The sequence below is a fragment of the Amborella trichopoda genome, chromosome 2 (assembly GCF_054954075.1).
Source record: "Amborella trichopoda isolate Santa Cruz 75 chromosome 2, AtrichopodaSantaCruz75HAP2 v2.0, whole genome shotgun sequence".
Lineage (NCBI taxonomy): Eukaryota > Viridiplantae > Streptophyta > Magnoliopsida > Amborellales > Amborellaceae > Amborella > Amborella trichopoda.
In genome coordinates this window covers 54,583,639-54,600,860 of record NC_142337.1, presented here as the reverse complement: position 1 = coordinate 54,600,860, position 17,222 = coordinate 54,583,639, and the positions used below count along the sequence as shown (strand labels likewise).

At 35.1% G+C, this 17,222-nt stretch overlaps 2 protein-coding genes across 10 annotated transcripts in view; both read left to right on the top strand.

Moving 5' to 3' along the window:
* Nucleotides 1–17,222, top strand: part of LOC18431436 (haloacid dehalogenase-like hydrolase family protein) — a 119,526-nt gene that overhangs the window by 23,706 nt on the left and 78,598 nt on the right. The window lies entirely within an intron of this gene.
* Nucleotides 1,009–4,045, top strand: LOC148783356 (uncharacterized). Its single transcript, XM_088858624.1, has 4 exons — nt 1,009–2,747; nt 2,840–2,967; nt 3,054–3,129; nt 3,219–4,045. The coding sequence occupies exons 1-4, from the start codon at nt 1,940–1,942 to the stop codon at nt 3,287–3,289; spliced, it is 1,083 nt and encodes a 360-aa protein (XP_088714750.1). The 5' UTR covers nt 1,009–1,939; the 3' UTR covers nt 3,290–4,045.

The following is a 17,222-nucleotide window of genomic DNA, read 5'->3' as shown; positions in this document are numbered from 1 at the left end:
AATTTTTTGTTTTTTTTTTTTTTTTGTAACCCATGATTGAATTTTTTGTAATCCATGATCGAATTGTTTTTTTCTGTTCTTGTAATCCACGATCGAATTTTTTGTTTTTTTATGTTTTTTTTTTTTTTTTGTAATCCATGATCGAATTTTATGTAATCCATGATCGAATTTTTTGTAATCCATGATCGAATTTTTTGTAATCCATGATCGATTTTTTAGAAAATTTATGATTTTTTTTTTTTAATCCATGATCGAACTTTTTGAAAATTTGTTAATTTTTTTTTTTAATCCATGATCGAATTTTTTGAAAATTTGCTGTACTTTTTTTTTTTTATTTCTTTTTATCCATGATCGAATTTTTTGAAAAATGATGATTTTTCGAAAAGATGTGAAAATCGTGATAAAGTTTTGATTATCATGATGTATTAAACATTTAAACCCAATTTTTAATTTTTATTGTTTGAGTTTGCTGTAATTTTTTTTTTTTTTTTTCCATGATCGAATTTTTTGAAAAATGATGATTTTTTGAAAAGATGTGAAAATCGCTACAAGGTTTTAATTATCATGAGGTATTAAACCATATTTTAAATTTTTATTGTTAAAGTTTTTGTTGAAAAAATTGTATGTTGGTGGATTATTTATGCAAAAAAATGCATGTTATTATATTTTCAATACAAAACTGTATTTTTTTTATCTGTTGTTCATGGATTTTTTAGTTGGAATGATTGATGTTAGCCGGCTCTTTGAAGAATTGTTTTTATTATTAATTTTTTAATGCAAAAAATGTATGTTCTTGATAATTGAGTTGTAGCCATGTTTGGAGCTTGCATTTTGTATTATTCTAAATGTTTGTAATTGATATGTACGAAAATATTATTGTCCTTTTGCAATAACAAATAACAACGAATATGACTACATGAACTACCGCAATATATTATCACTTCATATGGTGATTATTTTTCTTTTTGAACTGTCAGGTTAATTTAAACTTTTTACATCTTAAAACAGTTGAATCATGTCAAGATCTACAGAAGACCCTGCATGGCAACATGGGGTCAGACTTGATCCCAACAAGAAAGACAAAATTATTTGTAATTACTGTCAAAGAGTGATAAGTAGTGGGGTACATAGGTTCAAGCAACACTTGGCAGGGGTTAAGGGAGAAGTTTCTGCATGCACTAGTGTCCTTAGTAATGTAAAAAAACAGATGGTGGCAATTCTTAATGCTAGCAAAGGTAAAAAAATTGCCAAACATAGGATGAATGAGGAGATAGCTAGTTTATATACACCATCAAGCAGGAATGATACAGAAGAGCAATATAATTATGACCTAGAAGAGCAATATAATAATGAGCTGGACATGGCCACAAGATTGAGTTTACATGAACAATATCAGAGGGAATGTGGGTTTAGAATGCCTGGTGGGTCTAGCTCAGACATGCATGGTGGGCCTAGCTCCGATATGCATGGTGGGCCTAGTTCAGATATGCATGGCGGGTCCAGCTCGAGCATGTATGGCGGGCCCAGCTCAAATATGTATGGAGGGGTTGGTGGCAATATGTATCAAGGAGAATCAGTTGTTGAAGAAATTGTTTCTAAGTTACCTAGGAGTGCCAGTATTGCAGGTCATGGTCGTAAAGACCCATTTCTCTCAAAGCCTAAGTCACAACAGATGACCCTAAAAGACATGGTTAAAGGTACAAGAAACATGTTAGGGAGATATGTTGGTAAATGGTTCTACGATAAAGGGATTCCCTTTGATGCAGCCAATAGCCCATATTTTCCACCTATGGTTAGTGCAATCTAGAGAGCCGGGCCCGGGGTAAAACCCCCGACAGCATATGAGCTCAGTGGGCCAATATTAGATGAAGAGGTAGAGGAAGTTAAAAAGTGGATTGAAGAATATAAACAGAGTTGGCCAAGGACAGGAATTACTCTCATGAGTGATGGTTGGTTGAATAAAGTTAGCAAAAAGGAGTTTTTAAACTTTTTGGCCTATTCCCCAAAAGGTACAGCTTTTTTGTCTAGCAAAGACGTATCAGGGAAGAAGAAGGATGCAAACTTCTACGTACGACTATATGATCAGATAGTGGAGGAGGTGGGAGATAAGCATGTAGTCCAGTTTATTACGGACAATGCGCGTGCATGTGTTTCTGCGGGCAGCAAATTGATGGATAAGAGGAAGCATCTAGTATGGACCCTGTGTGCTGCACACAGCATCGATCTTATGTTAGAGGAAATCGGTGAGATCAAAATTGTGAAGGAGACTCTTGATGAAGCAAGGTTGGTGTCGAGATTTATATACAACCACTCTAAAATATTATTTCTGTTTAGAGAACACTCTAAGAAAAAAGAGATAATCAGGCCTGCCATAACCCGCTTTGCGACCGATTACTTAGCTGTGGACTCCATTCGACAATCTGAAGGTGCATTAAAGAGATTGTTTACTTGTGAAGAATGGTTAAATGACCGCCTCTCGAAGTCCAGTACCGGTATAAAAGTGGATAACATAATCTCAAATAGGCTGTTCTGGTCTCGATGTTCCAGTGTTGTAGAGGCCACTGCCCCTTTGGTCACGGTGTTAAGAATGGTGGATGCTGATAAGAAAGCTACCATGGGTATCCTTTATGAAGGTATTGAGAGGGCGAAATCAGCTATTGGGGAGAAGTGTAATTTTGCTAGCAAAGTGATCGAGATTATAGAAAAGAGGTGGAACACCAAATTCGGACGTCCAATTCATTATGCTGGTAAATATATATTTATATCATTACAATGTTTCAGTTTAAATCATTTTTTTATGAAATTGTAAATGACATTTTTCTACCTATATATTTTTTAGGTTACTACTTTAACCCAAAATTTTTCTATTTGACACCTGAACAATCCCACAAGATTATGGAAGGGGTCAGATACATTATTGCAAGGTTGGAGAGAAGCCATCGAAACCAAGTAGCAGCAATACAAGAGGTATTATTTAATGTTTGGGTAAGAACTTCATTGAGTTGTTATATTTGTGAGCAATAATGCACTAAAACGTACTATATTTGTTTTAGCTTGCTATGTATAGGGATGCTATAGGATCCTTCGGAACTAGACTTGCCAGAAATTCTCGAACTATGATGGATCCAGGTTATCCCCTCGCTAATATTTTGTTTATTCATATATTTAATCTTATGAATTGTTCTTGCCCTTACAATGCTTTTTACATTTTAATCCAGTTGAATGGTGGGAGATATATGGTACTGACGCACCTCACCTAAAGAGGATAGCAATCAAGGTGCTCTCCTAGACATGTTCTGCTACTGGCTGTGAGCGCAACTGGAGTGCGTTCCAATGGTTGCACACTACTAGGAGGAATCGACTCGCTTCTGAGAAGCTTCATAAACTAGTCTACGTTCATTATAATTTAAACCTTAGAGAGCGACAAATAAGAAGGAAGCTTGAAGACTATGGGCCGATAGACTTAGACACAATATTTGTCACAGACACAGCAGACCGATGGGTAGTAGAAGAGGAAGAGCCAGTGTTGCACAAGAGAGCGTTCCTTGAGGCTATCGGTGATGAAGATATTGAAGAAAGTGATGAGCGGCATGAAAGAGGAAGCAGCCAGCCAATGTATCCACAATATGTCGGTGATATTGCACCTAATGAGGGAGAGTGGGAAGGGGGTCTAAGAGAAAATGAGAGAGATGATGATTCTGAGGCCACCCTATCCCAGCCATATTATTCACATATCGAGTCCCAACAGCAACAGTGTAGGGATGAGCACGACAGTGCAGGTGAGCATGAAGGATGGACAAGCTTCGGGGATTTTGGATTGGGAACACAACAAAACACTAACACTCATGGATTTGAAAATAGTCAGACGCCCGCTAATATCGATGATTCGTTTTTAGATCGAATCAATGAATTGTCAAACGAATTCAATCAATGGCACCAGCGTGACCAAGAAGAACAACAACGTCGTCTATCATTTTATTTTTAGATCGTATGTTACTAATTTTATGCTTTATTGTAGTCCATGTATGTTGATATACTTATTCCATGATAATTCTATGTTTATCCTTTTATGTGATGTAAATTAAATGTTGAATGGCGGTTCATGCAAGGGAAGAACATATCAATATTCGCATATTCATTCAAAAACATGAAAATTCTTAATGGAGTACCCTCATTTTTTATTGAATTCCTAAAAAACAATATTTATAATGAATTTTAATAATTTTTTCGGATTTTTTTGAAGCTTTATTCTGACCGATTCACCCGATTCCGATCCGGATCGTCGATTCGCCGATCCGGATCGCCGATTCGCCGATCCGGATCGCCGATTCGCCGATCCGGATCGGTTTTTGGAAAGCCCGATCCGGGTCACCGATCCGGTTTTTAAACCATTGGCCCAAACTAATCTAAAATTGATGAGAAAATATTTTGTATTGATGAGAAATTGTGTAATAATGTTGAGAATCATTTAGAGAATTTTGTGGACTTTTTTAGAATTTTTCAGATTTTTTAAACAATAAAAAATGTGATTTTCAAATTTGTTCGACATAAATACCAAACATGGAACATCCTATGGGGACGCCACATGAATCCCAAGTGGCCATGGGGATGCCACATTGCACCCCCACCTCCCCACTCGTGGATGACATCATGCTGATGTCATATCCATGTACAGACTTATTTGTCATTAATTCTTTTGCTGGTATTATGTTATAGCATATTACTTGTTATATAAAGTATTATATATTGTTATGACTTATGTTTGATTTAAGTCACGTATATTTTTTTTTTTTTTGCTTATACATGCCATTTTTAGCATGTTTGAAGTCATGAGATTTTGAGAATTAATTTGATTCATATTGTTATCCACATATGATTTGTAGCATGTGGGTATATCTTATGTGGCACCACCTTATGGGCGTGACCCATGTGAAACTTTAGTGTTGTTAAAATCCTATTGGTGTTGTCATAAGATAATTTATTCACATGTGTGGATGTCCCATATTACCTTTATGTCCATGTCCTTGTCTTTTATTGACTCACAAATTATTCAAAAATCATGGGCATAATTATAAGCATGAATTTGGATTTAATGGGAAATAAAACATGGAGTTAAGGGCTTCAAGGTAAAATGACTATAAACCTAGGTTTTACGGAGTGAAGGGCGTCAAAAGCTCATCCATTGATCTTGTTGATAAGATATGGATGATTGGCTTGGATAAAAGCCTCTCATATGCTATTGCTCTAAGGCATGAAGGATCAATATTAAATCCATCTTTATGATCTAAGTATAAAAGTAACTTATGGAATCAATTATGATCATAACTTGAGTATTCACTTCAAAGAGAGAGACAGAGAGCCCCATTGACAAAAATGTGGCCACCCATGAGACTATCTTCTTCCCTGAGTTTTCATTTGAAACCCTTCTATGGAGTAGTCCCTCATTTATGTGATTAAGCCTATACTATTGCTTCATTAAGGTATTGATTTTTCTTTTTATGTTTTTTATTCCTACTTCATTTCCATTATCAAAGCTTGTTCTAATTCTTAATTAATAGTAGTCTTCTTCATTCTTGCTCATGAAAACTTGATATTTGAAGAGTCCCAAAGCTATTTTGTAGTCCATACACATAGTATGTGTAGACTAGCTTGCTTACTCCATCAGCTTGAGTAGTTTCAACTTGATTTTCTTGATCTTATTTTTCTGAAATTTTTACTGAGAATATACAACTAATGAGAGGTTTATTTCATTATATTTGAGCATATGAAATAGTCTATTGAGTTCATTTTTTAATGTTGAAAAGTTCGTGTGGTCCCTTATGGACCAAATGGTGTAGTTTCACCATAACTTTCTTATTTTGTGTAGTATCTCCCTAAAACTTTGAAGGGCTATTTTGAAACATGTCTCTCATGATTTGATCCCCATTAAGTGAAATAAAAGTGTTCATTTGCTTCCCATTGGATTGATCTCCTTGAGTTGTTATTATCACTCGTGCCTCAATGGGACAAAATTAAGTCCTCAAATGGCCATTTCGTTGCCCGGGAACAAGGGGTTCGAACCATAGTTTTCCCATGTATGTTTGCATGTTAATTTGATGTTTTTACAGGTATTAAATGGATTCATGATTAGCTAAATTTAGTATGTTGTGTGAATATTGAGATTGTTGTTTAATCTTACGGTATGAGCTTTAATGCTATGCATTATTGTTTATGCGAATTGAATTATTATTGGATTATTATGATTAAGTGCATGATGTGTATGAGACATTGTGTTATATGATGAGGATGAAGAATGAAGAAATTATCATATAATTTTGATATAATGAGGAATTGCAAGTGCCAGTCATGCAAAACGTTGTAGAGATGTACATTGTGAATATTTGAATATTGTATTTAGTTTAATTGTATTTTTAAGTAAGGGATTTGTAAGGGACCTATTAGGGTTGAATTTTATTATTCAAATGTTTATAAACCATGTTTGAAGGCTGGATTTTATGTATTATAGTTTTGTATTGAGATTTTCATGCATTTAAGCCCTTGAGTTTTATACAATGGAAATGTTTTAAAAGATTGCATTTCTAACCCATTGGTCTTATACCACCAATAAATGGTATCAGAGCAGAGCTCTAATATGGTCCCCTAGTCCTCCTATATTGTGTATAATTTAATTTTCAAATTGTATAAACACTTGATCATGATTGCTATGATGTATGTGCTTTGAATTTGAGAATCGATCGTGTCATTGGCATGAGAACTGTGAATGAATATTTTTTAGAACTGTTGTATATTTGTGTGAGCATGGTAGGGCATTCAATACTTTATATAACAGAATGATATTTCGTAGTATTTTGTGTTATTGAGTGTATTTTCATATGAAAAATGTCTCATGACCATATCATATATATTTTGGAAGTTATTGACCATTTTATTAAAGTGTGCCAGATCTGAGAAAAGGCCTTTTCAAGAACTTTATTCATTTTTCAGTGGGGGTTTTTATTGATCAAAGCTTATGGGAATGAGTTAGGACCACTTTGTGCTTTTGAGGAATCGAGTCTAGTTTAAATGTAGTTTTGGGCTCATAGGAATATTCCCCATATTTGGAAAGTTATGGTCATTTTACTTGAGGCGTGTCATACTGTAATTTTTGCTACACAGTAGAAATTAACCCTCTAAGAATCAGGTTGTTTGATCCACTTCGAACCATTATTCAATGCTACTTTCTTACTGAAAGTTGTTTTATTTTGAGTTTATTTTATCTGAGAACAAGTCTTATGATTACATGATGTGTAGATTTAAAGTTATGTCCATATAATTGGACCGTGTTCATCTTTAAAAAACCATAAAAATATTATTTCTCATATCCAATGTGTGAGAAGGGCATGTGTACTTCATAGTTTGTTAAGGGAAAATATTCCCTTTTTCCCTATTTTTAACTTCCATGTCTCATGAGACCCAATAATTGAAAATATTACTTGTAAGCAATGGTCTCCATCTTTTCTATCTTACAACCCCTTGGACCCCTTTGATCATAAATTTTTGACCCAAACAAACACTAAATGACACTCTATCTAAACTCCATCTCTCTCTCTAAAACTCCATCTCTCTCTTGACGTAAGGGAAAACCAGGTGGGTTTTGGCTTGAAATTATAGTTTTTTAGCGGTGGCGGAGGCGGAGGGGGAAGCTACAGTTGCGGTGGAGGTAGTGGAAGAGGAACGGAGAAATTACGGCTCGGGTTTGTGGGTTGTGGAAAGGGCGGCCTTGGGTTAACAAGATTAGGGTTAACCAGAAGGTGGGGCTTTCCATTAAGAACCAGGCCAGAGGTGGGGGGAGGGAGGGGCCCCATCCATGGCGGTTATGCTTGCCGTAGGGGCTTGGAGGAGTTGCAGTGGGAGGACGGTGAGGGGGCGGATGAGGTAGAGAGAGAAGAGGGCGACAGGGTGGAGAGATGAGTTGAAGGAGCATTCAGGGGTGGTCGTCATGGCTGCTCTGGTTCTGCAACTTAAGTTTTTGAGAGAGAGAGGATCTGGTTCTGCAGCTTGGGGTTTAGAGAGAGATGCAACTTGAGCAGAAAGGAGAGTGCTTTCTAGAGAGATGCAAACTGTGTCGAATGTGGGTTTTAGAGAGAAAAGGATGGAGAGACCTGCAACTGGGTTGAATCAATGGGCATTTAGAGAGAGGAATAAGGAACGGATTTAGAGAGAGAGGGGGGATACGCTGCACATGTATGGATGTTTTAGTAAGAGAGATGATGAAGAAAGCCGTGTTTTTGGAGAGAGAAACCTGCAACTTCCGGTAAAGAAGAAATGGGGTTTAGAGAGAAGTTGAAGAAAGATGAAATCAAGATAGAGAAAGTGAGAGACTTGCAACTTTAGTTCTTGTAGAAGGCTAAAAAATTAGTGGAGAGATAGAGAGACTCTGGTCCATGAAGGAATTAATAGAGAGAGAAAAGAGAAGTGGTTGCGCATGGATTCTACGGAGAGGAAGCCTGGTTGCAGATGGGGTTTGAGAGAGAGAAAATGTGATGATGATAGAAAGCATTCCATAATGGGAGTAAAAAATCTAAGTATAAAGTAGAAAATATCGCCATTAAAAGGGTCAAAAGGTCAAATCTACTATATCAAGTTAATTACATCAAAATGTAATTGAATTGAAAAGATATAATTTTAGTATTAGAGAGAGATGGAGTTTTGAGAGAGAGAGATGGAGTTTGGATAAGGTGTCATTTTAGTGTTTGTTTGGGTAAAACATTTATGGTCAAAGCGGTCTAGGGGGTTGTAAGATAGAAAAGATGGAAACCTTTTGCTTACAAGTAATATTTTCAATTCTTGGGTGTCATGAGATATGAAATTTAAAAATAGGGGATAAGGGGATATTTCCCTTTTTTTAATCCCACTATGAAGTATAAGTTGTTGAAAGTTCTTGTGAGTTCTTGAGATGTTTTAAATCAATGGGAGGGTTATATAAACCCCACCAACTCGTGAGTGTTAGTTTTAATACCTGATAGCCGAGTCTTGGTCTAGATCTGGGCTACTCTCGGATAGTGTGATGAAGTTGACAACAAGACTAAAGACATATGTGGATGGATGAGACAATGATCACAGTTACAAAAGAGAGAAATAAAGTGTAAAGCCAAATCACAGATCGAATACAAAGGTATTGGCACATTATTAGTTAGTCACTTTAAAACCATAAGGTATACGACTTCTTTCTACTTATGAGCCTGATTTTGATATATTGAGAATTCATTTCTTAGTGAACAACCATTTTGGTTTTATGATATCATGTGAATAATTATTGATATAATATCTTGGTGTATTATATGAGTTTAATAATTCGAAGGGTTGGACTTCTCACATAAGCAATAAACTTGAATTAGGTTGATACATATTGAGATTTTTGAATGCTTGTGTCCACTCTTATATAAGCTTAAGCCATATGACATATACTTAAGTAATTTGATTCTAGATCTATGATCTATGATTCAAATTACCGATCCTATGGATATGGATAATTCAAAATATATGACGTGTAAGGAGTGTACTTGTGATTGCTTGAGAATTATGAGATATGTGAAATGTTTATTATTTGTGAGATGCTTTATGATTTTAGAACTCATGAGATGTATCATGAATATGACATTGACTAGTCTTTATGGTGCCTCAAGCTACATGCTTCATTATTTTGAGCTTTCCTAAATGATGAGATAATGTGATGTATTGTATTATCATATTGTGAGTACTTTGTGATGCATGATCGTGCCATAATTCTTATGTGAATAAGTGAATGTGGTATTATGTTATGAATGACATATGAGGATTATTACATGGCACACTAAGCTCAATAGTCATGAAAAAAGATTTTCATGTATGAGATAACATTTTCCTTTATAATAGCATGTTTTTCACTATTTGGATATTGAGATGAATCGAACCAAAATGTATCTTGAGTATGGATTGTAATAATTAAGAAAATGTGATGAAAGAGATTTTATCTTAAACACTTCTGAATGAGGATTGTTATATTTAAAAATTTTTAGCACAAGAGGATGTTAGAAACCATAGCTGGGATTCCACCCCATTTTGTGTATTGTTACTTTGTATTGTCTTTCTATGCTAAACTCCATGCATCTTTCATTTTGGAAGATCACCCTTAAAGAGGTTCTTTTAACATTATGGTATGACCACATAATCGTGTGTCATAATATTTTGAAGTATCTCATAGTTATCAATCTTTGACTAAAGTTCTTTTTGAAACCTTTGAATTTTTACTTAAAAGTAAACTGCTTTCCAAGACATAAACTCAAGTTATTTTGAAAGACAACCTTGTTCGTTTCAGTGGGAGCATCTTTAGTAAGTCTAAGTAGTAAAACCATCTTCAAAGAGAGAACTATGGTATTGATTTTGGAAACACTTATATTTCAAATTAATTTCACTTATGAGAAAATTAAAAGAGGCTTTGAATAAGAATGATTTGTAAATAAAAGCCAAAAGTAGTGTTTGACCTTTTATTTGAAATTGATCGTTTTATGAACCCATGGGCCGTTTTCTTTCGCAGTATTATAAGTATTATTGTTTCATTTAGTGCCACAGTGAGAAGTCTTAAGTCACTTAGAGACATGTCAATTGTAAGAGTTGTGAGGCATCTCTTTGATAGACTTTTGAATTTTCAATGATTAATTGTGTGACATTATGGTAATAGATCCTCACTTGTCTATACATGCATTTTATGCCATGGTGATCATATGTATTCACTTTCACATAGATGATCCACTAGATAGCTTTTACTGGTCTCTTAAAGGCTAGTAGGCCTTTTAGTGAAGTACACATAAGCCACTTGAAAATGTTTTTAATAGCATGTGAGACCTTATGTAGAGCTGCATATTTATTGGTGGATTATGATATGATAACATGATGATAAAGGACACCTTATTTTGTGGGCTAGCCACACTGATAGCGACTATCTATGCATGGACCATATGCATATGACTTAATGCAATTGGATGTTGATCATGAGATAATTTGCGAGATTAAATGTGAGAGAAATCCAATAAACTTTGATAAGTCCCACATTGCGTGAGATATTTTTTTAATTGATTGGAACTTATAATGTGCTTGGTCACTCGGACGTGTATAATTGAACCTCTCTTGATATTGGGATTAGATCTAATTAATAGGCTCATGATGGCACCTGCTAGCCATCTAATCCGAGTGTAATATCAATAAGAGATTGAATGTATTGAATGGTGAAATGCTCGAAAGTCCAAACACTACTCCCTCACCTTGGTTTTGAATGGATAAGGTACCAGTTCGTGACTAAGGAAACTTTGAGAACAATGCATGAGATTAAATCATGCTTTTAATGAACTTTTGTTCGAAAAAAATATGTTTCCTGAGAATTGATATGAACATACAGTTGTGAACTTTTGCTCACATGAATAAATGTTGAGAGAGCAAGTAAGAAGATAGATGTGAACATATATGTCAATCTTTATGAGCATAATTGTCATGAACATGCACATAAAATTCTGTATAAAAGTGATTTGGAAACTTGAGAATACATAGGAAATACATAAGATTGGTGATGGGAAGACTATACCACATAACATATATCTTGTCAACCATTCTGCCCATGTAAGTACTGTACACTTTGCCATGCCATATGTTCCCATATTTCTTTTCCTTTAGGGATACCCATTGCATTCTTAGAATATGTGATTGTTGAAGATGATTACTTCCGCAATTAGCACTTAGTAGATTAATATGTCAAGCATTGACATGAGTATGATGTGAACTGTTGACACAAACTATATGATATTTGATTAAATATGTGGATGAAGGAGATCGAACATGACACTTAAATTGTGATTTGTAGTTTATGTGACATACACCAGACATAGAAAGCATTCATGACAATTTGCTCTTGCGATTTCATTTGTTTGACCACATGTGCTTTTATTAGTTCATGACTATTGATTGTGTTAATGGACCATGTTGATTGACTATGCTTGTGGAGCATACAATGGTTTACGCTTGTGCATGATATGAGATTGAGAAAGTTAACTTGGTTTTTGATACTTGCTCCCTTGCTTGATATGAGTATTGCTTTTATGGTAGTACTAAAAGTTTTAAATTATTTTATTGTGTATAAGAATGAGAGAGTAAACCGTTTGAGGCCTCAAAAAGCTAAGTGGGAGAATGTTGGCTATGTGGTCTTTCAAAGCCTTAAAGCCAAGAGTCTTATGCTCAGTGGGAGTTAGAGAGAGACTGAATCTGGGTGCTTGGCACACTAGGGCCCAGATTCATATACCCCAAGTATTTAAGGCATTGAGAGTATACATTTTGAGAGTATGAACTCTCGGGTAGGTGTGAGGGTTACTTCCCTGTCAAGACTATATTGATTAGAATACGTCATAATCAAGACTATATATGAGTATTGCTTGGAGAATCCAATCGAGAATAATAGAACATGAGTATTTAAAAGAGTATTCGCCCTGTATGGAATGGTTGGGTCATGGGACATAAGCTCGTATCCTGACACAAGACCGTTCCATGGCATGTGCACCCACTGTCATTTGGGGTAGCCTCTCTTCTATAGTATTATTCGACTTAGAAGAGCTAGTGTACATGTGCTTTGAGATGACTCTTGTATTTAAGCTGGAACATGTCCCAGAGGGGTGCACCAGTAATCCATTGAGCAAGCGGTGACGGGAAGCTCTGTCTCAACGACTTTGATGTGACCATTTATGTGTCCCTGCCACAGACTGTGGAGCATAGGTCCATTGGGGCGGCTAGAGACACCGGTGGAACGTCATTCGGGTTAGCCCAATGGAAGACTCCGACTAATATTATAAGTCTAGAGATCTCATTTACCTTTAGCTCAAATTAAACTAAAATTGATGATAAAAGATTTTATATTGATGAGAAACTGTGTAATAATGTTGAGAAATCATTTAGAGAATTTTTGGGATTTTTGGAGAATTTTCAGATTGTTTAAAAAATAAAAAATGTTATTTTCAAATTTGCTTGACATAAATGTTTGTGGGATAAGACCATTGGGCTTAAAAATTCAATCTTTTAAAAATTTTCCATTGTACAAAAACTCAACGGTTTAAATGCATGAATATCTCAATACAAAACCATAATACATATATTCCAGCCTACAAATATGATTTATATACATTTGAATAACAAAATTCAACCCTAATAAGTTCCTTACAAATCCCTTACTAAAAAATACAATTAAATTTAATACAATATTCAAATATTCACAATGTACATCTTTACAACATATTGTATGACTTGCACTCGCAATTCGTCATTATATCAAAGTTATATTATAATTCCATCTTTATACTTCATCCTCATCATATATCACAATGTCTCATACACATCCAATAAGATTTCAATTCGCATAAACAATAATGCTCATACCGCAAGATTAAAGAACAATCTTAATATTCACACAACATACTCAATTTAACCAATCATGAATCTATTTAATAACTGTAAATACATCAAATTAACATGTAAACATACATGGGGAAACCATGGTTCGAACCCCATGTGCCCGGGCCACGAAAGGGCCTTTTGAGGACTTAATTTTTTCCCAATGTCTAAGGCACGGGTGATAATAATAATTCAAGGAGATCAATTCAATGGGAAGCAAATGATCACTTCTATTTCACTTAATGGGGATCAAATCATGAGAGTAACATGTATCAAAATAACCCTTCAAAGTTTGAGATAGATACTACATAAAATAAGGAAGTTATAGTGAAACTACACCATATGGTCCATAAGGAACTACACAAAAGTTTCAACGTTAAAAAAGGAACTCAAGTGACTTTTTCATATGCTCAAATATGATGAGATAAACCTCTCATCAATTATATATTCTCAGTAAATATTCCAGAAAAATAAGATCAAGAAAATCAAGCTGGCTAGTCAAGATCATGGAGTAAGCAAGCTAGTTTACACATACTAGGCGTATGGACCACACTATTGCTTTGGGAGTCTTCAAATATCAAAGTTTTCATGTCCAAAAATGAAGAAAGCTACTGTAAATTAAGATTTACAGCAAGCTTTGATAATGGCCTAGAGTTAAGAATTAAAATGTAAAAAGAAAAATCAATACCTTAATGAAGCAATAGTATATGCTTGATCACATAAATGAGGGACTACTACCTTTTTGTTAAGGGCTTTCTCTCTCTCTCTCTTTGAAGTGAATACACATGTTAGGGTTATAATTGATCTCATAAGTTATTTTTATACTTAGATCATAAAGATGGATTTGATCTTGATCCTTGATGCCTTAGATCAATGGCACATGAGAGACTTTTATCCAAGTCACTCGTCCATATTTTATCACCAAGATCAATGGATGAGTTTTTAACACCCTTCACTCCTTAAAACCTAGGTTTATAGTCATTTTACCTTAAAGCCCTTAGCTCTACGTTTTATTGCCCATTAAGTCCAAATTCATGTTTACACTTATGCCCACGGTTTTTTAATAATTTGTGAGAGTCAATAAAAAACAAAGACATGAACATAAAGGTAATATGAGACATCCACACATGTGTATAAAATATCTTATGACACCACCAATAGAATTTTAACAATATTGATGTTTCACATGGGTAAAGCCCATAAGGTGGTGCCACATAAGATATACCCACATGCCACAAAATCATATGTGGATAATAATATAAATCAAATCAATTTTAAAAAATCCCATGACTTCATACATGCTAAAAATGGCACATGTGAACAAAAAAAACCATGTTACTTAGGACAAGATAACATGTTATAACATAATACCAACAAAAGAACTAATGACAAATAGGTCCCCACATGGATATGATTTTAGCATGACGTCATCCACAAGTAGGGAGGTAGGGGTGCCATGTGGCCTCCCTATGGCCACTTGGGATCCATGTGGCATCGCTATAAGATATCCTTGTTTGGTATTTATGTCAAACGAATTGAAAATATAATTTTTTATTTTTTAAAAAATCTGAAAAATTCTCCAAAAATCCGAAAAATTTTCCAAATAATTTTTCGACATTTTTACACAATTTGTCATCAATGTAAAATCTTTTCTCATCTTAATTTGGGGCAAAGGTAAATGAGATCTCTAGACTTATTATACTAGTTGAAGTTTTCCATTGGGCTAACACAAATGACGTTCTACCAGTGTCTCAAGCCGACCCAATGGACCTATGCTCCACAGTCTATGGCAAGGATATATAATTGGTCACAATCAAAGTCGCTGAGCCAGAGCTTCCTGTCACCAGGGGTTCAATGGATTACTGGTGCACCCTTGTGGGACATGATCCTACTCAAATACATGGGTCCTCTCAAAGCACCTGTGCACTAGCTCTTCTAAGTCGGATAAAACTACAGAAGAGTAGCATCTCCATACAACTGTGGGTGCACATGCCATGGAACGGTCTCATGTCAAGGTACGGGTTCATGTTCCATGAGCCCCCAATTCCATACAGGGCGAATATTTTTTTAAATACTCGGGTTCTATTATTCTCGATTGGATTCTCCATGCCATGGCTTATCACATCAATTATGAGGCATTCTAATCAATATAGTCCTGACTGAGAGGTAACCCTCACACCACCCCGAGAGTTAACACTCTCAAAATGCATCCTCTCAATGCCTCAAATACTCAGGGTATATAAATATGGCCCCAGTGCGCTAAGCACTCAAATTCAATCTCTCTCTAACTCCCGCTGAGTGTAAGACTCTTGGCTTTAAAGCCTTGAGAAGCCACATAACCAACATTCACCCACTTAGCCTTTTGAGGTCTTATAAACTGTTCTCTTTCATTCTTATACACAATGAAATAATTTAAAACATTCATTCTCTACCATAAATGCAATACTTATATCAAGCAAGTGAGCAAGTATCAACAACCAATCATGCACAAGCGTAAACTATTGTATACTCCATAAGCATAGTCAATCAACATGGTCCATTAACACAATCAATAGTCAAGAACTTATAAAAGCAAGTGGTCAAACATATGCAATCGCAAGAGCAAATTGTCATGAGCTCTTTTTATGTCTGGTGTATGTCACATAAACCATAAATCACAATTTAAATGTCATGTTCGATCTCCTTCATCCACATATTTAATCAAATATCATGTAGTTTATGTGTCAAGATTTTACATCATACCCATGCCACTGCTGGACGTACTAATCTATTAGGTGCTAATTTCGGTAGTAATCGTCGTCTTCAACAATCACATATTCTAATAATGCAATGGGTATCCCTAAAGGAAAAGAAATATGGGATCATATGGCATGACAAAGAGCATTTGCATGGGTAATATGGTTGATAAGCTGTATGTTATGTGTTGTAAACTTCCCATCACCAATCTTACGTATCTCTTATGTGATCACAAGTTTCCAAATGACTTTTATATAGACTTTTTTGTGCATGTTCATGACAATTTATGCTCATAAAGATTGGCTTTTATGTTCACATCTATTTACTTATTTGCTCTCTCAACATTTATTCATGTGCTCAAAAGTTCACAACTCTATGTTCATATCGATTCTCAAGTAACACAGATTTTTACTCTAACAAAAGTTCATTAAAATCATGATTTAATCTCATGCATTGTTCTCAAAGTTTCCTTAGTCATGAACTGATACCTTATCCATTAAAACCAAGGTGTGGGAGTAGTGTTTGGACTTTCGAGCATTTCACCATGCAATACATTCAATGTCTTATTGATATTACACTCTGATTAGATTGCTAGCAGGTGCCATCATGAACCTATTAATTATATCCAATCCCAAGATCAAGAGAGGTTCAATTATGCATGTTTGAGTGACGAAGCACATTATAAGTTCGAATAATTTAGGACAATATCTCATGCTATGTGGGACTTATCAAAGTTTATTGGATTTCTCTCACATTTAATCTCACATTTAGTCTAACAAATTATCTCATGATAAACAACCAATTGCATTAAGTCATATGTATATGATCCATGCATAAATAGTCACTATCAGCGTGACTAGCCCACAAAATGAGGTGTCCTTATCATCACATGATCATATTATAATCCATATATAACTATGTAACTCTACATAAGGTCTCACATGCTATTAAAAACATTTTCAAGTGGATTATGCGTACTCCATTGAAAGGCCTACTAGCCTTTAAGAGATCGGTAGAAGCTATCTAATGGATCATCTATG